This window comes from Thunnus albacares, chromosome 9, assembly GCF_914725855.1.
Source record: "Thunnus albacares chromosome 9, fThuAlb1.1, whole genome shotgun sequence".
Lineage (NCBI taxonomy): Eukaryota > Metazoa > Chordata > Actinopteri > Scombriformes > Scombridae > Thunnus > Thunnus albacares.
In genome coordinates, this window is record NC_058114.1 from 8,854,769 (window position 1) to 8,881,556 (window position 26,788).

Genomic DNA, 26,788 nt, shown 5'->3' on the forward strand with positions numbered 1-26,788 from the left:
ATTTTTCCCCGTCCCTGTAACCCCTGGCAACCAAACAGACACAGCGCGAGGAGCAGAGAAGTGTGTGGCTCACTGGAGAGGAGTTAAGCTACTGTGGTTTAAATTACCGGTAAAATTAATATTTTCGTTTATAAATTGTAGCTGTAACGTTTAGTGAACGCATTTTCAACACGACTGTCGTTCATGTTAATTGCAGATAGCTGCACCATCGCTGAAACTGACTTAGTAAAGAAACATCGAGCCTAAAAGTGTATTTTTCAGTGCTAACTAACTAATTAACTACAAGCTAGTTCTCCTGCCTTAACATTAACGTTAGCTAACGTAACTGTAACATGTTTTCGTCGTGAAGTTAGCTATCAACGTCGAGTGCAAACCATAACGATACTTAACAACTGAGCAAAGGTTAAAATTATAATATATTATTATCAGTGGTGGAGAGTAACTAAGTACATTTACTCAAGTAACGTTACTGTACTACTACAGTTTTGAGGTACTTTTACTTGAGTATTTCCATTTGATGCTACATTATAGTTGCACTCCACTAATTACATGTCAGAGTGTCAACTATACTACATTTATTTGACAGCTTTAGTTACTTTTCTGAATAAGATTTGACACAATGGATAATATAACAAGATTTGAAAATACAACATATTGTTCAAGATGAAACCAGTGGTTTCCAACCTTTTTGGCTTTTGATATCTTACAAAAAGCAGTGTGTAGTCGGGCTCACATTTCAGATGTCTATGAGTTGTCAACAGCTCCACAAAATAGTGATTTTAACTTCTAAATTTCCCACATGGTTTCATTTCAATAAATGTTCAAATGATCCAATATTTCACCAACAATCAAAGATTAGAGAAAAAGTCCAAAAGCTGAAAACAGATTTGAAAAGAAAAGGAAATATTACACTTTTAATTCCACTAGATGAATTTTACAGCTATATTTTCTATTTGCAGATAAAAATGTTCATCCTAAACATGTGATTAGTTAATAAAACATGATTTATTATGTATATATACATATTTAAATTACTCAACGGTAGTGGATAGCTAAAATAAGGCAAAGACAATTCTTCACCACAAGATGTCGCCACTTGCATTGATAATGATTTTTGGTGCACTATCACCAGGCACTGCATTGCATCTACTGTGTATAAACTGTGTGTAATAAGAAAAATATCAGTCTAACCAACACCAGGTCAAGGAAGTAGAAATATGTAGAAATATATGGACATGAATATGTATACCATGGTGTTTGGATTAGAGTAATACAACACACTATGCTTTGCTCAAAGGATTTGAATTCAGGTATTCGTTCTCCCTCTCATTAATGAAGCCATCATAAGAGCAAGGATGCCACCTAAGAAACCGAAGAGTGCAGTCAGCAGTGCAGGCAGTAAGGGGAAAGGTAAAGGTGAGTGTCTGTATAAATGCATGCATATTTGTCTTAGGAAGAGTTCTAATGGAGAGACACAGTAAATAAAATGGACTGTTATTTCCCATTTAGGCAAGACGATTCAGTCACCTACACCTTCGGAAAAACCAAGTAAGAAAATTATTATTATTGTTATTATTATTACTATTATTATTATTACATTTATTTACCCATCAAAAATTGTAATGCAGGAGGGACAATAACAAAAAGACCCACCTTTCATTATTTTAGTACTTAATGTGAACAGCTTGTAACTTTAATAATCTGTTTTTGTAAAACAGGCAGGTTAACTGAGTTTGTATTTGTCTACAGCTCTGTATCAATGCAGGTATCAAATATCTATCTTAAGAAGAGGTCTTTTAAATCTTACACAGCCATAGTAAGTGTCCAAATTTAGCATGACATTATTGTAGGGTCCATTTAATTGCCTTTGTTTGTTTAGGGCAGTGTCTTTTTAAGGAAAGACATTAAGATTTGCCTGGATAATGCAAGACACTTAAATCATGAGTCTTATTCTGAAGTAGTGGTGAAACAGTAATGGCTGAAACTCATAATCAAAGGTGTCTTTGAGGAGTCGGGAAAACTATATGCATTCTTCTGATGTGCTCTTGAGTTTTATGTTGCATACTAGCCTTTGGACATGCTCTTTTCTCAGCTGTAGATCCCTATTGTCCCAAAGGTTTGGTTTACTTTCAACATACCAGCCCTGAATACATACTTTTGGTCAAATGCAGGTCACCAACAGTGTATCTTTTACCGTAGATGAGGTCATTGGCCCTTGAGGGAGATCAAAGTAATGGTGTTAAAAGTCCTCAGATTCAGAATGGGTCTGTTTCATACATGTATTCATTTATTTAGTACATTTCCAGCGCTATCAGTGCTGGAAACAGTAAATCCTCTAAATGAATATTTCCATCATAAATTTGTTTTTGTCACTTTGGAGGACATTTGATTGGCTTACATACATTCCCTGGAAACTTATCCTGATGTTAACCTAACCCTGAACTTAACCTAAGACCTTAACCTTAAGTCCTAACCCTAAACTTTAATGATTAATTTTGTTGCCACATGGGAGTGATTCATCATGGTGACCCACTGGCACAAATATAAAAATTATGCAGGTTTTCCTCATTCCTGAACAGGTTTCTCAAAGACATTGATGCAGTCAAAAAATGCTAGACATGAGTGGATTATGTAAGAGGAAAGAGGCCAAATTTAAAATACCTCTTGAGCGAAGTCTACAAATGCAATTTAATTACATTCTTGAGGGTTATGGAACATTGCACATTACACTCTCTTTGTCTCTCAAGCAAATATTTCCCATGAATACAAATGCCAAAGTTGACACATAACTCTGTGAAATGAGGGGTGTGAATTTCCACTACAATGATGTGGCGTGAGGCCTAAGTGGTGTGAGTGGAAAAGGTTGACACACCCAGCTGGGAAGTGGTTACTTAAGCTGTACTTGAACATTCCCTGTGTCCCCTCAGCAACCTTGTGGGAAGACTTTGAAGAGATAAACCACAAGCAGGATGAAAACTATCATTATGCAGAGCCCTGTTTACTGTACGGTGCCCTGGACTGAGCCTGCCCTCAGATATGGAGGAGTCTGCATAGATTGTTTAATAAGAAAAACTTTGTTGTGGTGCTGGTGCAGCACTGCGGGTTTTATACACTAAAAATCCTGGTCATATTTCTGTAACTGAGCAGTTTATGTCTTGATTTCATGCATTATTGAACTGACTGCTTGCCAGAGTGAAAAAAGACACTGTTTCACCTACGAGTGTTTGGACATGGCACGTTCGATATTCACAAGGATTGCATTTCATCCTGTGATATTGTGGGGTGGTCCACCCTGCAGGGAGGGGCAGCTGAGGGATCAGAGGGATTGTAGTGCGTTTGATCAGAAAAGCGGGGGCAAACAATCTGTGTCATGGTCTGTAGGTTGGGTTGACTCACAAGTCCATTGTGTGAATATCACTCCATAAGCGAGGTTTCGGCTCTTAGATGTGGCATCTCTTCCTACACATCATCTCTGCATCTTGTTTTTCAGCACTGTTTTATCTATTTCTGCAACGCTTTCTTCTCTCTGTAGTGCAGCCTTTCATGTCAGTCATATCTCACTCTGTGAACCCTGTAATATGTGCAACTCTTTCCGTTCTATTTGTACTGTATTGTGTGTTTTTAACCTCTCATCTGATTTTACTAGATGCAAAGATGATGACAGAAATTTGTTTTGTACAGTCTGTGGCACAGACAGAACTCATGGACATGACAATTAAATACCCAGCTCATTATCATCATTATCAACCCTAACCCTAACCTGTGCAGCATCAACTCTCCTGGCATCTGACAGCCGCTGCTTGACTTATGATTTCAGATTGATCCTAAAGATTTACTTTCATGAGGTTCTTTGAGTAGCAGGCAGGAGAGGAGGAAGAGAATTGTCTCCATTTCTGGACAATGTGTGTTTGATTTATATACTCTTACACTACTGCATATTTCCTGTTAAATTATCTGTAACAATCACTTTTTTGTTAGACTAAGATTACTTTTCCCAGATATCCACCATCTCTAATTATTCTCATGATAAACTTGCGTTCATTATTTGATTTTGTATTTATAAAAGAGCAAAAACACCACACTAAATGTCCCTACAAATTAAATGGTTTGAAATGGGAGTACCTTTCATGTCTTTAAAAGTGAGCAAACTAAAAAGAACAAATTGTCTACTGAGTATTTTACCCAAACACCAATAAAATCCCAAAACAACTGTGATTTATCAGCCTTTTAGCTGACTGTATGCTCATGAAATTCATAGTGTTAATATATGATTTTCTCTGTCTGCCATTTTTCTTGTCTGTCTTGATTGTAAACACTCACCAAGGTCACCCTGAGGATATCTACCCTATGGTCCTGACATCAGCCACCCAGGAGCTCTTTGATTGCAGTGCTGATGAGGATGTCACAGGGGAGAACCCTTACAAGCTGCTGAAAAAAGACTACATCATACAGGACATTAAGACAAGAGCTGCGGTGTCCGATTTCAGCCCTGTGAAGCAGACTGTGCTGGTGAGGCTGATCCGTTGTCGTACAGATCACTCAGACAATATCCCCAAGGCACTGCGATGATGCACAGACCTCATGATAAGAGCTGTGGGAACACACAGAGTAACCAGTTTAACCTGGAGCTGTCTGATCTAGATTAAATATATGGTCACCACCACTCTTACGCATTCATGACTATTCTATTACAGCACATTACTCTAATGAGCTAAGAGAGCACCCTAAGGGACCCATACAGACTCTGACTGTTAAGCCCTGAGAAATGTCAGCTCTCTTACTTGGGACATATCCAAGTGACCTGTGTGGTTGTGTGCCTTTTTCTTTGTTTCTAACCCCCACAACATCAGCCAAGTCTTCATGTCCAAGATCCACACCTCCCTCCATCATCCAGTATCCCAATCAAATTACTGAAGTTTCCTTGTGGTTGCCAGAATCGATTCACTAGTTGCACTACTTTAATTCTATCTAAATGAATTTTGTCATGAAAACAACAAAATGAAAATAAATTCAGTTATCTGATGTGAATCTGACACTGCTATCTTGTTGCTCTGTCGACAGGATTACCCAGAAGATGAAATCTTGCTGGTTTATGACAGAGACTTCACCTATGGCCAAAGCTTCTACCTGGTTCTGACCCCAGAAGCGAAGGACAGAATCCTTAATGTAAGCAGACGGCAATTTTTGTCATGAAGGTTTACTTTTGTTTTTCCTTGTTTTTTGCTTTTGTTCTACTAATAAATTGCCCTCTACTTTGTGTTTAAGAAGTGTTGCAGTAGGTTTCTGCAGTGTATTAATGTGTCACATGGCATTTCCCTTGACTTAGTCAATATAAACTTAATAGCACCGGTGTGTGTCTGCATTCTTTCCAAAAATTATCTGGTAAACAATTCTGTAGGCAGGAGTGTTTTCTATTATTTACTTTACTTTCACTGGAGGTATGTACACTATTTTATCACTTATCGCTAACAGTAATGGCTGGTATAAGTGGTCATACATTTGGAAGTCAATTTGCTTTGCTGGCTGGCATATTTTCAAACTTTCGCAATTGCTTTAAATATACGACAAGAGAAACAATGTTCCACTGCACCATCTTTTCTGCCGCTCACATAATCTTTGTGACCTCTTGTCATTGGAAAGTGTGACTGCAGGAAGAGTTCAGGTTTAACTATCAAGTCACAAAATCTTATGAACTCACTTTATTGTGTTTTCTGTTTTTTATAGTTTGTTCTTGTAATTCTGTCTGTGGTCTGCAGCCCCCAGAGCCTGAGACACCAGAAGTGTTTTTGAATGAAGTCAATAATAAAACTCCTGAACCAAAGCAATGGATATCTCTTGGCAGTGAACAGGAGATAGAGGAAGAATCTGTCAAAGAGACAAGAGAAAAGGTACTGCAGTATATAAAAAAAACATGAAACATTCATATTAAATCTGACATTTTCTCATTCACCATTGCCCTTCCATTGCACTCATCTATTCTGTCTCCTTTTTTTCATCAGCTGCGGTACAAGTTCTCCAGAATTCGGAGGAAGTTTGGGGTACCAGTCTGTTTTTCAGACCGCAATACTGCAGATGCTAAGGATGGCTACCTGGAGTGTGCTTCCTACCAAGACAGCCGATTCAGCATCAAGCAGATGCAGAGGGACTGTGGGATGCAGGCTGTTCCCAGGCTCTGGTGCAGCAGTGCTCAGACACAGTGGTACAGTATGCCTGCAAATGAAGACATAAAATGGATTTGTTCTAAAGGGGGGGAAAACACTTTACAGTCTGCCAGTCTGGTGAAATCATTTCACCTGTTTAATGCATTAAGATAATAAGAATGCATATTAAATGTCTTAAGACGAGTGCATGCAGTTCATGTCTAAATGCCTTGTACTTAAGTGATGCATATTTTATAGCCATATATTGAAGACACATTTATCAAAAAGCATTCACCATTTACCATTTTTTCTATCTTTATTGTTTAAGTTGTACAGTAACTCCACCTCCAGTGATGTATTGTGTTGAGTACCTGTCTAATTTACAGGAAGTTTCTGAGGAATATCTTTACGCAGTACACGCCAAGAGAGTTAAGCCAGGGTGAAAAAGAGAACATCCTCCAGTCTGAGAGTCTGAAGAATTTTTGCAAAGCAGTAACCCCCAGGTAAAAGGAATATTTCAGTGATTGATGGTGTCTTGTGTCTGCTTCCTAAGGGAATATATTATTGTATAAGATTGAAAGCCAGCCCAAATACATTACTGGATCAGCCTGAGGGTACTGAAATCAATCCATTATTAACACTGAATGAGCATTAGAGTATTCACAAGAATTGTCATGAAGGTATTTTCGTAAACCTTCCTACTGTTTGATTGCTCAGAAGTTTGAAAGTGAGACTTTGTAATATCACACTCCCAGACCTTTACCTTGTATTTTTGTGTTCCTTTGTGTCCACGTAAGAGATAAAAGAATATCATGAATATTAGAAGGCTTGCTAGTGGTGCTATGGAGAGACAGAAGAGGAAGAATAATTATTCTGCATGAAAGGTTTTCCCTTAGAAGTTTTACATAAAAAATGTTTATTGTTTTGCAGAGTTATGCAAGCCCTTCAGCAAGAAGAGATTATGAATGTGTTCTTTGATGACTGGAAGGCTCTGGGGACAGAAGCTGAAGGCAGTGACTGGTCTGGGAAGGTTTCCGAAGGCTTGATGCTTTATCAGGCCTTCACAGTCCAGAAGTACAATAAGGACAAGAAAATCAGCAGCATTAATTGGCACCCCACCATCTACGGTACAGTTCAAAAGCTCAGTCAAGGACCAGATTTTAAATTTTCTCACCAAAAACAATGACTAAAAGACTTTGTACCTTTAAATCCCCCAGTATGTGACATCATCACCAAATGATCGCAACTGTTTTCTTTGTTTACAATGAAAAAACCTTATATGAATCATATTGATGTAATAGCAATATCACTATAGTTAATATATGTTCTAGAAGACTACAGTATGTTTTCAATCTAAAAGCAAATGAGTCCAGTAATAATACCTGGTACAGACCATGTTGGCTATATACTGATATATAAGATTATGTTCTTAAGTGTTTGTGCGTTTGGGAATGTTTGAACGCAGTGATAACAGGCCAATACTGGCAGTGAAGGAAAGTACAAAAACTGCAAATCATCCTCTATTGTATCATCAGTACTACTTTGTAATGTTGCCCAGCTGTCATCTCCCATAAAATAGACTTCTAACAAGATCCAGAAGGATAATATCAGTGCCAAAGCATATGATCAGTGTGGATGTTCTTTTTTAAAGTAGGGATCAGAGTTGATCCACCACTTTCTCAATCATCAGAGTCAAAGAGGCTTTATTAATGTATTTGACATCTATATTGTGTATGTGCAGTTGGATACGTCATATGATGTTTTTTTGATGTGCTAGGTGTGATTGCTGTGGCTCTGACAGAGAAAAAGGAAGAGCGGTTGAACGAGACCCTTGTCGTCAGACCATCTTTCATTCTCTTCTACAGCTTTTCCGACCCCACTAATCCCCAGGTATGGAAAGTATATGAGGGGGCCTCTCTAAAAGAAAATAGAGAAGTTGGAAAAAAAAGATTGCCATATTTCTCCCTCTCTCTCTCTCTCTCCATATCTCTCTCTCTCTCTCTGTGACAGCTTACAAGCCAGTTCTCTCCCTTTTTTCACCTCATATCTGTTTGAGACACACTTCCAAGAGAAAGGGCTAGAAGGATTAGCTCTGTCCTGTCATCCAAGACCACTATTTGCTTTAGCAAAATTTGAGAGTATATATTGATTTGACCCAGACACTCAATCAATAGCTGAGCTGCTCAAACAGAGCTGCTAAATCACTCAAAAGTAATGTGAGTTCTGCATGATGTATGCCTTCTCTGGTGCATGTCATGCTTGGGTTTCACTGTCTGCTGGTGCAGTGATCAAAGTAGCAAAGCATTCTGTGTATAGGAAACCAGAGACATTATATAGTTGAAATAAATATGTTTGTTTAGTGTAGGGAGAAAAGTGCTGTAGTCCAGTCTTAAAGCTAATTTTAAACTCTGGCAGATTTGAAAATGATGCTGAAAAATGACTTCTCTGTAATGCCACTCCCGCTCCTCCTGGGTCTTTTTTCCCCCTTATGCCTGATGAAATGGAATCTATTGTATGCATTTGGTTTTGTGGATTAAAAGCTGAACTTTGTATGGAGAGACTAAAATAAATAAATACTTGGAATGGCAAGGATCCAATACATGGAAATTTCTACTTTGAAGTGTAATATTTCTTGCCCTGCTTATGTGGGTTTTTGTGTTGTTTGCAGTTGCTGCTGGAGTGCCCAGATGACATTCTTGCCTTTGAGTTCTGCCCCTCTGATCCAAATATTATCGTTGGCGGCTGCGTGAATGGCCAGGTGCTGACTTTGACTCTGCTCTGCATCTCTGCTTGGTTGCCTCTGCTGTTTTTGCCTTGAATCTTACCACTTTCTCAATCATCTATTTCCTCTCCCATGCCCCTGTTTTAAATGTCTATCCTGTATCCTAATCTATATCCTGTATTATACCTGTGTTATCAACATTTGAACAGATGGATTTGACTGTTTCTTTATGTGTGGAAGTGTGTTTTGTCACTCTCAGATGTTGATTTCCAGTAATTGATTTTGTGTTGCTGTTATCTCAGGTTGTGTTATGGGACATTTCCGCTCACGTCACACTCTTAGAGGGAACACAGCCTAGTGGTAAAAAGGTGTCTGTCAACACTGACACATTCGTAAGTACCCATGTCTGTCTGTCCCTAATGTGCACAATGTTGATACGATAATACATGGTGTTCTGTATCTCTGTTGGTGAACTACATGTGGTATCAGTTACTGTAATTCTTTTTCTGATGATGATCTCACTCTGGTTTATTCAAGTATGTGTCCTCAGTTTATCACAGGCTGTACTCTGGTGCTGTATGACAGAGTGAGATGATGATACGTTGACTCCTGAGTTCTCTCCTCATTCTCACCCTTTCATTAGATGGGAATGTAGTGGCCTTATGTTCCTTTTCAAGCCAGCCACAGTTGTCAAAACTAATTCCACAAATGTACCAATGCCAGGAGTAAATCTAAAAGCAAGTTTATATCATTACATGAACCCACTGCCAAAAGAAAGCAGCCAATTAGGCCTCATACAAACACCTCAGCTAGACTGAAGAGATCTAACTGACAAAAAAGCCTCTTGACCGGAGACTAAACTTCAAAGAGGGTTTCTCTTTTGGCTTAACATCATAGTAAACTAATATTTCCATGGCCTATCTGCCTTGTTAAATGGTATTCTGTAGTCTAATAAAGGTGTGGGAAGACAGAGGTAATGATATGTGACAGAAACTAGGGCTCAGATTTAAACCCACAACACAGCAAGTACATTAACTCCCCCGTAGCCTGCTGAGACATCCAGACACTAAATATTAAACAAGTTCTGTCCCTTAAAGCCTGACCTCCACTGACACCTTCCACTCGGCTGCTGTATCTAAATAGACACATAAGCCCCCATCATCCTGCCATCCATTTGCTTTGTGTGCTTTTATTGCCTCTACAGTGGAACAGCTGTCTCCATCCCTCTCCCCACTACTTCCTTCTCTTTTGCTTTCCCCTCTCCCACCCGCCATACCTCCCTCTATTCTCTTTGTCCTTGTTTGCTGTTCATTCCCCAGAGTCAACAGCATCAGCTCACATACTCCAGCTGTTACACAAGCCTTCCATCTACCACCATAGTTTGTCCCCGTAGAAGATAACACACAGGCAAATCAGATCGCTGTTCTCCCTTGTGTTTGCAGCGTAAACAAGGCTTTATTTCTGTGTTTGGTGCTGTGAAAGCTGTGCTGCACCAGCACCTGTTGCTAGCTTATCAGATAAAGGAAGAATTAAAATCCTCCCATGTGGATTTGTGTCCTGTTCACACTGTGTTACATGAAAAATGCAACCACAGGTGTACCACACAGCCAAACTAGATGAAGATGAGAAGTATGTGCACTCAAAGCTAGCATGCTCTTTAATAAAAAACAAAGAAAAAAGTAACTATTGATGACTATTGTTTGAGCTCTATTATATCCTGTTGCTAGTAGGATGGCAGTAAGTGTACCATAATCAGTATATCATCCCACATGGCAGCAGCACAAAACATTTTGTACCCTCTGCTCTGTTCATGTTTCAGGATTATTATATATTGGAAGATTGCAGTGGCATTTTAGGATAGATGTTCACCACTGTATAACGTCTTTGTATTTAGATTGAATTGTCAGAGCTCACTGTACATGCTGTGCCTTTTGTGTCTGACCTCCCATCAGGACCTCGATGACAACAAAGAGAATAAGACTCCTGTTGTGCGCTACTGTGCAGTGTCTGCCTTAGAGAGCAGCCACAAAGCACCAATTACTGATGTCCGGTGGCTGCCACAAACGTTTGAGGTACAGTACACTGAAGGGCAGAGGGGTTGGAGGGACTAACAACTGCAAGTCTGACACCAAATAGGTAGAGCACTGACGGCGTAGTTAGTTATTTCTGTTTTCCATCAGGAATACAATAGGTAGTTGTTGGAACCTTCCACAAGGTTAATCAATGTTTAATTTGGCCTATCTCGATTAATAAAAGGTGTTATTGTATGATTAGTCTACACAGCAATGCTAGCTTGATCTCAAGCAAACATTCATGAATGTTTGCTTGATCTCAAGCTTGTTTATCATATCTAATGTAAACACTGTTGTATAGTTTCTAACATACCAGAAGCACCTAGAGTAGATTTTAATCCTTCACACCTAAGTCTCAAATTGATAAGACATTTACACTTAAAGTGTCAGGTCTCTTATTGTCCTAATGATTTTGCTATCTAATTTTGTTATATTGAGTATATCTGACTAAGGTTAAAAGCCACTAGATTGTAAAAAGCTCTAACCGGAGGTGAGCCATTAGTTGGCACAACAAAGAAGTAAGGTTAGACAACAGGCTTTGAAGGTGAGAATGCCACATATTGAAGCTATGGCAATAGGCATAACAAGAATGAACCCAATTGCCAAATTAGCAAAGAAGGACAATGTGTATGACACTGTCAAAGAGAACAAAAGTAATAAAAAAAATACAGTTGCTCATAACTCCACAATTCTACTGCCACAAAAAAATGCCTCTTTATCATAGTCTCAAGATGTTTTTCAGACTTTCCTGTTCCTGACAGCTGCAGACAATCATTTCTGTGGTCCAGTTATTTCCTCCTAATAGCAGCCTTGCCCAAAATAAAATCTTTGAATGATCTCTACATATAAAAATGTATTTCTTGTGCTTACTGACCTGAGGCAATATTTGCTACGGTGACTGCCATAGAGATTCAGTACATTTTACAATCCACAGCACATAAGGATATTGCAGTGTGTGTCTAAGCTCTTCTTGTTCATTAAACAATGAATACATTATAATTCTGGTTTCCCAAGGGTGCCTGTCCCTTGTCTCTATAAAGCTGACTGTAATAAATCACTACAACCACTGGCACTCATCTGGATGAGTAAAATAAGGCAATCATGAAAGTGCCCCCAGGGAACATTAACCTCCCATATATCTTCACAGGAACCTCACTCACTACTATCAGCTCTTCACAATCTTGACAGAGATTTGTTGACTTTGTAACTCTTTCTCTCTGATTAGGTGACCAGGACAGGCTTACCGGTGGAGAACAAGTACAACATTTCTGTTCAGGTTGTCACCTGCTCCCCTGACTGGTAGGTCTTATACAGAAAATTGTTCTTTTAAAAGTAAAATTTTTAATGTATAAAATACTGTCAGCTTATAACTAATACAATCAAATGATGGCAGATTTTGACTGAACAAGCAGACCTGTTTGTTTACATGTCAGCCTCTCCACTGATTCAAATATTATGGTTGGCTCACGGACTGCCAGCTTCAGAACTCAGAACCGTCTCGGACTTCTATTACTTTTCCCGTTTACTGTTCACTTTTTTTGTCTTTCTGTGAAATTACATATCATCACTGATTGTATTTCCATGGGCTGCTGGCACTGTAGGTATTGGTATAATAAACTTGCACATGCACTTTTTATGATCTTCTGTGCATACAGCCATTGTAACTGCCAGCATTTGTGTCACGGAAGTTAAAAAAAAATCTGGAAAACAATCATTCCTAAGGACATGATAATTGACCCTTTGTTCCATATAAGGGCCACTGTTGCTTGCTGTGACTGTGAACAGCTAACATCTGCCAGTGCACTGAGGCTGTCAGTGGACTTACCAGCAACATAAACATAAACAACATCCATCTGGTTGAAAATCAATGGGGCAGACTTGTGTGTCTTCCCCCTGCTGAACATATTGTACCATTTAGACATTTAAGAGCTGTGCAGTCAATAAGTATTTAACTGCACTGCAGACAGAACACCAGTATCAAGTATTGTCATTTTTTTTTTTATCTTGCACACACAAACATGTTAGTTAATTCTTGTTTGATATTCTGTAGGCCTGCTACAGTATAATACAATGTATACAACAAGACATAACAGAATTTTTGATATGGTATATTGATTTTTGTTTCAGCATCTGTGAGAATGTAGAGACATTTCCACATCTGTTTTCTATGTTTGAAATGTAATTGTGGTCTGTTTTCACCTTACAGCTCATATATACCAGATGTTGTCGTTGTTGATGAAAGCAGTGGTGTTAGATTTGGAAGTGTCTGTATTTTTGACTACAGTTTGCAGTAGCTGTTTCTCACTAAATATTCAAAGCACCAGTCCCTAGCAGATGCTGTGCTTCTGTATGAATACAGGCTGCCTATTTATATATTTTGTAGTCTGAGTAATGTTATTGATCGGTGCTAAAGGAGTTGCAGATTGCAAAGGGACACCAAAGAAAAAGCTTTAAGTACTACTCTGTCTGCAGTTCTTGGCAGTCACCGCATTTGGAGAAGACTCTGCTTTATGTATCTTTAATTAGAACATGACAAAGCCCACAAGTCTCCAACAGAGTCTGTATCAGTCTGTACTCATGGTGCTCTGGTTTAAACATGAATATATTAAGATTGAAGTTGATGGTAATTTTTAGTTTCATGTTAATTTTTCTTTCTGTCTCTGTAAAGCTCTTTAATGTTCTGGGACGTCCGAGTGCCAAAACTGTTGAGCCATTCAGCATCAGACAGGAAGCAGAATGTGAATCAGACGCCACAGATTTCACCTTACAGTGTCCCCGACACTTTCAAACACTTGGACCGGACATGGAAACCACTGTTCAGGGTACTGCAGGGCTTGGGGTGCAATATTAAACTCATGATTTGTGAATACTATATATTTAAAATGAATGAAAATTATTTTTTACATTTTTTTTCTTAAAGCTGTTTCCATATCTGAAATGTATGTTGTATTCTGTAATATTGTGATAGTATACAGAAAACCAAATGGCCATTTTTATGAAGGAGTTAAACTTTGAGTTTGAGCAATGCTAACAAGTTAAACATTGTAAATTTGACATTATTTCCAATGTTAATTGCAAATCTCTATGTACTGTATGTATTTTTATGTAATTAAATGGGGCTCAGCTAATGTTATATGGGGCGTAGTTGATTGAGCATAATGTGTTATTTGTTTTTAAAAATGATGTCAAGTCTCAGTCAGTTCTTCAGATGTCAAACAGGGTTTTCTTCTCTGTCATGTGTTAGGTTTCCCTGCCAAAAATCAATACCAGTGGTGAATACGCCCCTTTGAAGTTCAGCCTTGAACACTACACCTGTAATGGTAATACAGGTATGAACACAGGTGAGGGATTTTACCCTTTCGGCTGCTTTAGTTTATTTGTATTTGTCTGTTGCACCATCCCTTCTGTCAATCACACTAGTTACTCAGTCATACAAGTTGGTATAATAAATTTATGATGGCAGATGGGACAGAAAACAATAACATCTGTATATATATCTGTATCAATAATATATTTCTTTGTAAGAAGAGGAACAAATGATTACATTACAAATATAACTATCCCCAGTGTGATAGTTCTGAGACGTGTGTGCATTCTTTTTTTGTCTTGGATTCTTGAATTCTGCTTTGGATGGTTGAGCACAGTGATCAGTGGGGCAGGGCTCACTTCCCCTCAGGTACTCTCTATTTCTCCCTGTCTGTCTCCCTCTTCTCTCCTCTGGTTTCATAGCACTTTATTAAGTGATACGTCCAAAACAAGGCCCTCATAGTTGCAGAGCATTAGCCTTGCTGACTGTCAGCTCTTTGCAATATGCTGCTCAGGCTCCTTGAGGGCCAGAAGATGATCATGTGTGTCCTGGCTGCTCAAGAAGAGACCTGTCTTTGTCTGGCTGAATAAACACAGCTCTAGTGGTTGGCGGTTATAGAATTAATACGCTCATTAACTGAGGCAATAAATCCACTACGTTTTTCAGTAGCCCTCAGGCACTCCATTATTAGTTCTTAAAGAATCCCTGTGTGATTAATACTTTGGTGCCGCTTAAGATGTTTGACTCGTATTGATTGAAGCTGCTCCATGCTATCTGCCTCTGAGCACTCTAGTCAACATTTTGTTTTGTGCCTTGTGCCAGTTCTGATGGTGTAGTCGCTTGCATTTTTTCAGAAGTAGCCGCTGCACAGGAGCCGCACTGCAAAAGTACCATAACATTTTCCACGTCAAGTTTTTATAAACAGCTTCTCATAGGGATTAAGCAACAGTTGAGCATCAGTGTGCTGCAGGATGTTGGAAAACGAGAGTTACCAATGTAACTAGGGTTCTATGAATTCAGGATGACCACCAGAGACGGCATGTAATACCTGGATATGCAACCTGATAAGGGGGCCTGGAACCCAGAATCTTCTCGTCCAGACTCAGATTGACAATCAACTCTGAGAAAGCATGTCTGCGGCCTTGTTCTGTACACCTGGCAAATGCATTACCCTGAGACTTGCAAGGCGAGGTGAGGCCCACTGAAGGAGCATCTGAGCCTCCCGCAGGGACTGACTGGATTTGGTGCCCCCTGGTGGTTCACATGATAGACTGTCAAAGTGTTGTCTGACCAAACATGGACATGTTTCCCTTTCCAAGAAAGGAAGAAAATGTCTCAGGGCTAAGTGTACTGCACACAGCTGTTGCACATTTATGTACAAGAGCCTCTGCTGAGGACTCCATGGTCCCCCCAACTACCTTGTGGTTCCACACAGCCCCCCAGCCTGAGAGGGAGGAATCTGTTACCACTATCCTCTGATGGGAGGGAAGTGAGCCCAAGGGAACACCGCAGCACAGATAAGCCTTGTTTCTCCAGGGTTCTAGAGACCAAAGGCACTTGCCTGAGATCATCACCATCCTGCTTTGGTGCATCTTGTGGTCGAGGCCCAAACTGTTGATCCAGATCTGCAAGGGGCGCAATGAAAAGAGCCCTAGATGGATGACTGCCATTGCTGCTGTTAATTAGCCCAGCAACTGGAGGAATAGGCCTTATGTTATCCTTGTCCCGCTCCAAAAATGAGAGACGAGGCTGAGGATGTAGTCCACCCTCTGGGGAGATGGAGAGGCCCTCGTTAACACTGAATCGAGGGCCACACCAATGAACATGACTAACTGGCTGGGATCTAAGGTGCTCTTTGCAAAATTTACAGGGAGACCCAGCTGGGTCATGTGGGCCAAAAGGGTTGTTGTGTGGCAGATTGACTGCTCCCAGGTTGGAGCACATATTAGCCAATCGTCCGAGTAAGGACGAATCCGCATGCCCCTGGCCTGCAGAGAAGAATGTGCTGCTGCAATGCACCTGGTGAAGATCCGAGGGGCAAGCAAGAGCCCGAATGGGAGCACCTGGAACTGGTACACCTGTCCCTCGAAGGCAAAATGAAGGAAATGCCTGTGGTGGGATGCCACTGGCACATGGAGATAAGCATCCTTCAAGTTGATGCTTGTAAACCAGTCTCTCTCTGACACAGCCTGGAGAACATTCGCTGTTCAAAACAAAGAGCCTTTATGAACCTGTTCAGATGCCTGAGATTGAGGATCGGGTGAAAGCCACCATCCTTCTTTGGAACAAGAAAATAAGTTGAGTAGAACACTCTCGATTGAACCGAACTTTCTACATATTTGATGGCACCCTTCCTCAGAACCACCAAAGTTTCCCACCTGAAAGCCAGAGACCTCAGAGGATCGTTGACAACAGTCATTCTGACCCCACTGAACTTCAGGGGCCAATGCCTGTACTGGATACTGTATCCCTTGGAAAGAGTTGATAACACCCAAGGGTCCAAAATCAAAGCCTCCTAGTGGCTGAGATGTTGCGGGGAAAAGCAGCTGGAGCTTGGACTTTGGGAGTCAAGCTCGACTCCAATCACCCTTGGGCGACTTAGGGGGTAGGTTGGTAGGAGCCCCGCGTTTGGATGTCCAGTCCATTGGTGTCTGAAAGGCAGGCTGTGGAGGGACCTGTTGGAGGTGGGAATGAGTCCATTACTACCCCACACAGACACTGCCAAGGTGAGCGAACCTCAGCAGGTGTAGTCACCTATAACGCCGTAAGGCTAGCAATGTAGTAGTTCAGTGAGAGACACTCAGCTACAAATCCAAACCAACGCCTATAACACCGTAGGGCTACTGATGTAGTAGTAGAGCGAGAAATGTGCAGCAACAAATCCAAACTCCGCTAGTGTTGCAGGTAATTCACACAGATCACCTTGGTAGGGGTAATTGCATGTAATTCTCATTAACAAGCATTAAGTCAGTAGCCAAGGAGCGAAAAAAAACACTCTCTGCTACAGTTCCCCAACCCACAGTCACCGTAAAGAGGCAAAAGCACCTCAGCAAGACTTGTTGGTCAAGTATAGAAACTACAAGTATAAAAAAAGTACACAACAAGTATCGAGTATCAAGTAACAAGTATAAAAGACGACAAGCTAATACAGCACACAATAGTAAATCACCTGCAATAAGCGGAGATGCTAAGCTAAGTGTGTTAAGCTAAGGGGGTAAGTTAGTGAGGCACATCCGTCAGGGAAATAAAAGTGGCTACTTATCTGGAAAAGTCCAAGGCTTTGTAGTCAAAGTTTCGGTGAAACTCCCAGTGGAGATGAGCACCGGCTATGCAGCCCCTGGAGGACGAAAACATAGCTCCAACCAATGGGTTGGCATAGGCAGTTAGCACTGATGCTAGCCGATGCTAACGACATACACGACCTGCGCGGTTAGGCGAGAAGATGAAAAAGAGACAACTGCTGGGTGCCAGGCCCCTTTATCAGGTTGCTTGCATCACCCAGGTCACATGTATGACTATGTGGATATTATGTCTCAACCTCCTGCACATGAGCGTGATGCATATCCAGGTATTACATACCATCTCTGGCGGTCAGGAAGAATGAATCAGAACTGGAACAATGTCTACATCTGTAGTTGCTCTGTCACATATCTTTACATACATCTTAACTGGGGGAAAGTGGATTTAGAGGATGTGTGATTGAGTACTCTGATCTGACCTTCAAGCACTAATCTAACAGAGAATTCTAACAGAGGCTGAAACTTGATTGGGAGCGGCCCGCTGATAAGGGAGTGTGAATGGATAGTCCTGTACTGTCCCTGACAGACAGTTGGGCTTTTGTGATGGAAAGGCCTCTTCCATCACTACCAGCATCTGCCCTTCTCCTTTACCACCCCCTTCTCTCCTCGACCCTCACTTCCACCTCCACCACTTCTCCCTTTCCCTCCCACTCCCCATAAACTCCCTTACCAAGCCATTCACCTTGGCTGTACCCCTCCCCACCTCTCTCCCCTTTGTCCAGTCTTTTTGTTCATGGTCAAATTACACAGCAGGGTGAACATCACTGTTTCTCTTGTTTTTTAGTCTATCTGACTTCCTCTTTTAATATGTTTTTGAAGTTTTTCTATCCTGATAAGTCACTAGCCTTTTGCTAAATTTTAATGTGGATTTTTGTTTTTTATTATAGTTTCAATTCATGTTTGTGATTTTTTTCTTTGCTAAGAAGACAAAAAATAGCTGTATCAATTATTAGCCATTCAATTATTGTCAAAAGTAAGTGCTATTGTATGTGTTTTTTGTAAATATCGTATTACACCTGGAAGTCTTAAAAATTGTTTTGTTTGAAAGTGTATTGTCAACTCTCTTGTTTGTCACTAATGTGGATCATGCTACCTTTCTTGACTTGCTAAAAAATTCCATGTATCTGACTTCTAACCTTACCTAACCTAATTCCTCACACCACATCCTCTCCCTCGCTGTTTTCACTGGCAGAAGAAGCTCAGGAACATGATGACAGTTCAAAAGTAATTCCAGACTACAGCCAGCTCAGAGTGCCCTCGGCTAAAACACTCACAACTCTGGAAGACGTCAATACCAAGCTTTATATTGGAACAGAGGTAAAAAATTCCTTCCAATAAACCTAATAACATCAAGCAACATTTAACTTCAGTACACTACTCAGCTGCTTCAATAACATTTAATATGACTCAATTTGTTTTCCCTTTTTCACCATTAGCCTATAAAAGTTTTCCAGCTTCCATATTTAATCATGGAAAATTCACACACAGGAAAATAATGTTCTTTTGTTCTTTCAGAATCATGACTGTACTATAAACACTGGATTTAAGTGATATACAATGCAACTATTAGCGTACCAAAATATCACTTTAAAGTTAAGTAGATCTTTTACATTGTATTGTATTTCACATGAACAATTTCTCCTGTCAAAGATGTCGAACACAGGAAAATACATGTACTGGAAGATGTACTGGTCAAGCTATACTTGACCAGTGCATATATAACAGCACATCTATAAATAAAACTAAGGAGAAATATACAATGTGTGCAGATTTATTCCATGTTTCCTTCTATTATGTCCATAATGTGAATGTTTTACTGCCAGGATGGGGAGATTGTTTACACTGACTGGAAACTGGAGAAAGACGACTCTGGACGGCTGCACAGTGAGTATTAGAGTATCTAGTACTAGAATGTTAGTATCAAAGACAGTTTCAAAGATCAGTGTTATACATGTTTTTCCCATTTACTGCAAATCATGTATGTATACTTGACTATTGATCATTTTCCAAAGCAGACCTGAATGCGGTTTGTTTTAGAACTTTAACCACAATAGCAATAGTATCATTAAAGTCTTGACAGTAATAGATTTAATTATGAAAATAATTAGGTCCAAATTATTTTAATTATTTTAATAACCACCATCACCTTAACTCAACTTCTTGGTTTGGCAGCCATGCTTTACCAATATAAAGATGTTTCTCATTTACAGGGACATAGAGGATTGATTGTTTCTCGTATTGCAACAAGGTACTGTCAAATACAACAGTGCACCTTCCTTTCATGTCTCTCCTCTCTCCCAGGTGCCAAGCCCCTCCATTGTTTTAACATCCATCACTGTATGGTGAATACGGTACAGCGGTCGCCATTTTTTAAAGACGTTATTTTGACTGGACCTTCACTATCTGGAAACTGGAACTTTGCCATATGGAAGGAAGGCGTCACGGTAACAACACCCGTCAATTCAACTACACTAACTGTCAAAAAAAACATTGACTGCAACCAGTAATCTCTCACTGGGCGTGGCCTATGTAAAGTGAACAAATATCAAATTTAAATCACAGTTTTCTGTTCAGCATAGAAACTGATTTGGATTTATTATCTACATAAGATTTGATCATTTTTACATAACAAAATATTTCACTTGAATTCTACTGTATATCCACTTGATTCAGTTTGTCAAGATAAAAACGTATGCTAGTGCTTCAACATAATTTCAATCCACCATGATGTACATTACAAGAGGAAGTGCATGATATTAAATGTAATACCACACTAGTTTACTATTGAATCGAATTACTCTGTTTAACTTCTTGTAAACTGTGACTTCCAGGACGGCCCCATCATCCTGTCACCAAACTCTGAGCACATGTACACTGTGGGATGCTGGTCTCTGTCCCGACCAGCTGTTTTCTTCATTGGGAAAGACGATGGCAGTATTGAGGTGTGGAACCTGCTGGAAAAGACCAGTGAGCCTGCACAGGTTCACGCACACGTCACCAACGCCAAGATAACCTGCATCATTCCCTGGATTGGCTCTGGTGAGTTCCTGGTATCTTTGGTAGACATCACGGCAATAAACATACCGTATGTGTGACTCAATAAGCTCAAAAGGCTCTCTAGCGTTTGTGTCTTATACTCAAATCAACTAAATCACTGAAAATATGTTCACCTGAAAACTATCTTGTACCTTCTGCACATGCCTCCCTCTCTGTCTGTTTTGTGTCATAGCCTTGGTGATTAATTACTTGTTATATTTTTTGAGCCATGAAACTCATTTTCTGTATTTTTTTGTGCCTACAGCCAAGCAGCACTTCTTGGCTGTGACTGATGACCTTGGAATGGTGCGTGTTTTCGAAATCCCGAGGACACTCTACATTCCTTCAAGGAGTGAGGTAAGACAATCCAGTCACCTCCTGTGTCCTCACTTTAAACGAGATAATGAGTCGTCTGTTTACTAATTATTTTTGCAAAAATAAATAATAATGTACCCTTGGTCAAGGTTGAGAAACTGAGGTGTAGACACATCTTGTAGTTCCAAACAACACCAGCACTGCAGCATACGAGCACTAATTACATTTTTGTGCCTCACAGCATTGATATCAAGCTAGTCCGTGTATAAGGAATCCTTGCTACAGGCATGCTGGTCACATGGTCACCAAACCTCCAACATTTTTAGAGAAATAGTGATTATGGGTTATTGCATTGTACATCATGAAATCGTTTGACTGCTGCTTTAAAAATATACCTCATGAATTAGAACTGGTGACCAGTGAATTTCTCTTTTTGTCTGTGTGCAGCAATTGAGTATGAGGAAATACTTTGAGCTAGAGGAAGAGAGGCTGGTGGATTTTTTGAAGAGGGATGAAGCGTGGGCAAAACAGAAGAAAGAAGCTGAAGAACTCAAGAAGAAAACGGTGAGCTGTGGACTCGGGATTCGTGACAGAATTTACAAACTTAGTGCGGTCATTAGAGCCAGAAAAGAAGGTTTGTTTATGGAGGGTTGTTGGTTTGAATCTAGACAAGTAAAGGGCTTTATAGTTACTCTCCAACCATTGAATGAGACCTTGTGTCCTCAGCTAATCTTACTGACAACCACTGGCACTGGTGAACAGTCCTTTAAATATACAGTGTGACTCACAAACGGCTTTTATTGACCTAGTTAAAATTGTGTTCACCAGTTTAAAGTTGACACTGTAGAAGCTGGAATAGGCCATTTCTCTCTCTCTCTCTCTCTGTCTGTCTCTACCCTTCTCTTTCTCTTTCAGTCTCTTGCTCATTCTCTCTCTAACCTCATGTTTAATTCATTCAGATGGGTTATTTGATCCTGGGCACCAGGGAGAGTATAGTTATTGATAGCCAGTGCCTGGCAGTCTGTCTGCTAAATCTTTAAATGACAAAATCATTGACTTAAATCTTAGACTGGTCACAAGAATAGATGCCAGTTACGAATACAGATACAGTTTTGTTTTGCTTATTATTCTCTTCTAAATCCTCCAAAATATCCACAAATTTCCCACATATGTTGCTATCCATCTCATCATAATGGGAATGAAATGAAGTGATTGTAGAAAATTATCCTTTAACAAACCCTGCTTTAAGAAAATGTTTTCCTCACTGTGACAGGTAATGATGGAGCAAATTTTACAATATTATAATTCAGTGTTTTAATTTGTACACTTTTAGCTTAGCAGATTTGCAACTGCCAAAGGAGTAAATGTAGAAGTCTGCTTAAACTGACAATAACTGATTTATATGTGATTGATAAGATAATAAGACCAATGGTGTATTGCATTTGAGTGCTCTGTCAAGCTTTTCCTGCAGCTACCAAAGGTTTCCGTAATTATTTCCATGCTTTTTTTTAATTAATGATCAATCTTTGCATTATTTAATAAGAAATAAAGATATTAAAATTATGAGGTAATTCAAATTTAGCAGAAAACTGAGGTTTATGACATGCAATCTATATCTGTCCTTACTGTTTCTGCTTCAAAGAGGGGAAAACATGACATCTTGGATAAGGATCAGTTTCAAAGTTCTGTATTATTTGCTACATATTGTTTGTCACTCTGATTCTTCTTTGGTTTTGTCTCCAGGAGCTCAACAAGCCAGCGAAAACCCTGGAGGAGAACGAAGGGGAGAACAAGAAGGTGTACAATGATTACCTGACCCTGGAGGAGAGCATCCTGAAGGGCATGGGCCTGCTGCCAGCCACTGCCAACACACAAGATATCTGATATCACACACACACACACTCACATACACACATACATTTTACATAAAAAAAGGTTTATCATTTTTATTCATTTTTTAAATAAATTTGATCGGCTGAACTGTTTTTATGAAAACACTAGCTGACGTTTGTCACATAAAAGTTCCTTTAACACAATGCAAAGGTTTGTATCTTTTGTTTTTGTTTTAACATAATTTGACAATTGACAATGCCCTCTTGTGAATAATAGCAAACTGGCTCTTCCATCAACATTCAGACAGTCCTTGGGTTGGGCCTTCAGGGTCACCAATAGATTTTTTCATCCAACCATCTGAGATCTAGTTACTGGGTAATGCCATCCATTAGCGCCCTCTTCACCACTGCTCCCTGAGGATAAAGTCTGGAATACCTCAAGGATCTGACCTTGGCAGGACGTAATTTCAGGGCTCTTTAATTTCATGATATTTATCTGTTGTTGTTGAAAGGCCTTTCAGTATATAAATTAATTCTTTATGGCTCATCTCATATGCTGCTGATAAACAAATGTTTTATGGCTTTAAAAGAAGGCCCAGAGTTTAAATGTCTGAGCTCAGTGATGATTCACAGGGTTGAGACCCTAACCTTTATCACAAAAGTCACCAACCATGACCTAGAGAATGAACAGTATGTACAATTCTCTGTAATTCATTCAGATGATTTTGGTCATTTTGTGTTGCAAAAAAACATAACTGGACCACATTTGTGAAGCTGCACCAATCAATTTTCTTATGTAAAAATTGCTCAAATGACTGTGCATATGTGAAAGGGATCACTCGAAATTTATAACCCACATATAATCCCCCCAGCTCTGCATATAGAGCACTTTATCCTCTTTCAGCTCATTGTTTTGGTTTTATGGCCCATTTCTCCACTCGCTTCAGCCTCATTTCCTGCCACAGCAGGTGTTTTGAGTAGAAAAGCTCTGATAAAGCAACTTTACACTACCTGCTCCAAATCTCACACAGATAAAGTTAGCAACTAGCTAATGAAAACAGAAAGCATTTAGCAGCTCAGAAATCGGTGGAACCCAAAAGAGACCAGAGCTAGAAGATGAGTGAAAATTAGCTAGATGGTTGGAAACACAACTCCAAATTAATGATAATGTTGCGCTGTATCTGCTGCATGTGTAAAAAGCAGTTATTTGCTAACATGGCCAATAACTTTATAGTTTGATAATATGTCGGTGTTGTTTGAACAGCTTGTTCTGCTGCCCTCAATGTCTAAAACATAAGTAAATACTGCTTAATGTGCTACATCGCCAGCTTTCTAACATGGTAGAAGTCATTTTAATGAGAGGATTCTTATCTCATTATTTGTCTTAGTTTGTTTTTGTCTCAATATCCCCACCTGCTATTGGCCATAGTTATCACTTGTGAGATTCGGCTGGCATGTGATTGCAGGGGGCTGCTCCTAAACGTGTGGCCTTGAAACCTTGTTAAAGAGGCTGTGAAACAGTCAGTGCCAACAGGAACGAGGGAGCAGAGGAGGACTGAGCAATGTACTGTTCGCAGTACAAGTAGCTCGGCAGCAAAAACGCTGTTTCCTCTTTAATCTCTGTTACACTTTTCACCACAAAGGAAAGGTTTTCATAAAGTAAACTTTGCCACATTGTTGACAACATTTATGAAAGTGCTGTTACCCTTGCAGTGTCTAGCAATAAGTATCTCTCCAGTTCTCTGGACTGCATTAGTTTCGCTCCTTCATGGGGATAAAATAAGGACGCCTCAGAGTGCCGGGCCCACCTCAGGTCAAGAACAGCCCAGCAAACCTATAGTCACCACTGACAGCCGGTGTCCTGCCAGAAAAGAGGCTGGAGGGACGGAGGGGGGTGGGGGGGGGGGTCACTGCATAATATAGGGGCAGCTGTCTATTGCCAAGTTTTCACACTGTGTCTGAGATGCCTCAAAAGGGAAGAGAGAGGATTGAGAGAACAGCATCACAAATGGTTGAATGTTGGGTGAGAGGGGGGAAGGAGAGAGTGAGAAAGAGGAAAAAGAAGATGGCAAGAAACGGGGACTCAACACTATTGAGTCCCCTAAACAGAACTGCGACGGGGTCGACTTCACTCTGGCCATGACTCATTCACGTGGACGGTCCTGTCACGGAGCGGAGGGGGTGGAGGAGGGTGAAGAATGAGCTGATGTGAGGGTGCACAGAAGCAGGCGTCCATATGGCCCCTGAGGCACCAGCGAGGCCCGGGTGACAAAAGGGGCCTCTGCTCTTCAGTCGTCCCCTCCTCAAACCTCTCTGGGAATTCTGTTTTGCAGGCCCTCTCTCCTGTGCGGAGCCTCTCACTTTCTCCCAGGCCAGCTCAGGAATGTGCCTTCTGCAAACCAACACACACACACACACACACACACACACACACACGGGGAGTGTCTTCACCCTCGCTGGTTAGTTATTATTGTAATGGCTGATGCAAAGAATGTTTTTCAATTGAACAAGCTCGTGTGCAACGTAAACACTCGTGGCATTTGATGTTGCACAGACATTTTGCGGGTTAAGCTCTGCTACTCATCGCTCACACTTCTTTAATGTCTTGGACAATGGATATCACAACAGCAACAGCACGGCCATAAACCCAGTGACCCCCGCTGGCATGAAGGGTATTCATGATGTCAGATTTCCCTCAGTTGATTTCTTCATCAAAGTCCAAGAGATTTCCCAAACATGAAAAGAGAACTTTAGCTAAGGGGGGTGTCTATACAGGATGGATTGCCTGCAGTTCAATTTTCATCACCAATTCTTGAAAGTTTTCAAGCCAAATCCTGGGAAACAATGTGAGCAGGTGCTGGGCAGTGGGGGCTGTAAATCTGGCCTGGCGAATTAAGCCATTGCCTTGGCATTGTTCTGGCTGGCCTCTTAGCTGCTCCTGCTGGGGGTGGGGGGGTGTTAGGTGGAGTGGGGTGGAGTGAGGGTCTGCTCGCACAAGGGACTTAAATCTCGTAACATGGGGGCACCCTGCACATTTCACACATAGTCATCTGAGTTGGACCCCAGCTGCAGAGGGAGAGATACAAGTCACACAAACACACAACATCACAGTGTCCAGCAGGAGAGGCAGACAGATGCACGAGAAAGGCAAAAGCGTTAAAAGAGGAAAACAGTCGAGTGGTTGCCTTTGAAAAAATGACTGTCCAGACTAGTTTGTTACTCTCTTTTCATGTCCATCAGAACAACACATTTGCATCTAATGAGAAAGATAACAATAACAAGAAATTGTCCCAAAATATTCCCAAAGAATTACATCAGCATCTCCCTTTCACCTCAGAACAGCTGCTGAGTCGCTAAAGCGATCCCCCAGTTAAATCGTCAGGCCATGTTTCATCATGGTAAAGCTGTTTCTCTTTAAAACCTCTGAGAGGCTGGTGGTGGCAGGTTTCATTAGTTGACCCTTGACCTCATAAGAGATCAGGTGACCAGGGCACTGCTTTGGAATGTTCCCTCTTGACTCCTTTTCATTTTCTAATTTCAAACCTCTCAACAGTTTGGATTCTTGTCATTTTACCAGCCCCTCCCAAAGTCTACAGCAACACGTAGCGTCTCTGTGTGTGGGTTGGGGGGCTGAGGGCCTTTCATACCAGTCAATAGAAAACATGGATGGCCACAAAAACAGGTGTATGCTTCATTTAATTCAGCTTATCAAAACAAAAACAGACATAATTTAAATTTCACAGAAAATGCTAATTACCAAGACGCTACTCCAGGTGAAAGTATCATCTAGTCATGTTAGCAGCTTTGCGAGGTTCTTAGGCACAGCTAAAACTAACATAGCAACATGTGCACAATGACAATGCTAACATGCTGTTTTCCATGTATTTTGCAGGTTGTAGTGCCGCCACCCCATAAAAAGGGCAGAAGATGGTATTTGGCACTGGAAACCTTTAAAAGGATAGCAGGCAGGAGTATGAGCAAAAAAAGGGAAATTTATTGACAAAAATATGAATGAAACAGAAGCAAAAATGAACCACGGGAGATTCAACAAAATAACTTAAACTG

The 26,788-nt window shown here is 40.4% G+C and overlaps 1 protein-coding gene across 3 annotated transcripts; it reads left to right on the plus strand.

Moving 5' to 3' along the window:
- Window positions 1-21: 21 nt before the first annotated feature.
- On the plus strand, window positions 22-22,933 carry dnai3 (dynein axonemal intermediate chain 3). Of its 3 annotated transcripts, none has more exons than XM_044360977.1 (23): window positions 22-109; window positions 1,339-1,416; window positions 1,510-1,548; window positions 4,325-4,509; window positions 5,062-5,166; window positions 5,757-5,888; window positions 6,000-6,199; window positions 6,527-6,643; window positions 7,071-7,267; window positions 7,918-8,030; window positions 8,809-8,898; window positions 9,165-9,254; window positions 10,815-10,934; window positions 12,160-12,233; window positions 13,603-13,756; window positions 14,179-14,275; window positions 18,733-18,857; window positions 19,364-19,424; window positions 19,842-19,984; window positions 20,372-20,579; window positions 20,842-20,933; window positions 21,339-21,455; window positions 22,635-22,933. In XM_044360977.1, the coding sequence occupies exons 2-23, from the start codon at window positions 1,356-1,358 to the stop codon at window positions 22,773-22,775; spliced, it is 2,661 nt and encodes an 886-aa protein (XP_044216912.1). In that variant the 5' UTR covers window positions 22-109; window positions 1,339-1,355; the 3' UTR covers window positions 22,776-22,933. The 3 variants fall into 3 exon arrangements, with proteins under 3 accessions (XP_044216912.1, XP_044216914.1, XP_044216913.1); XM_044360979.1 differs by having other exon boundaries at window positions 34-109; window positions 1,298-1,416; XM_044360978.1 differs by lacking the exon at window positions 22-109 and adding an exon at window positions 173-402.
- The last annotated feature ends 3,855 nt before the right edge of the window (window positions 22,934-26,788 follow it).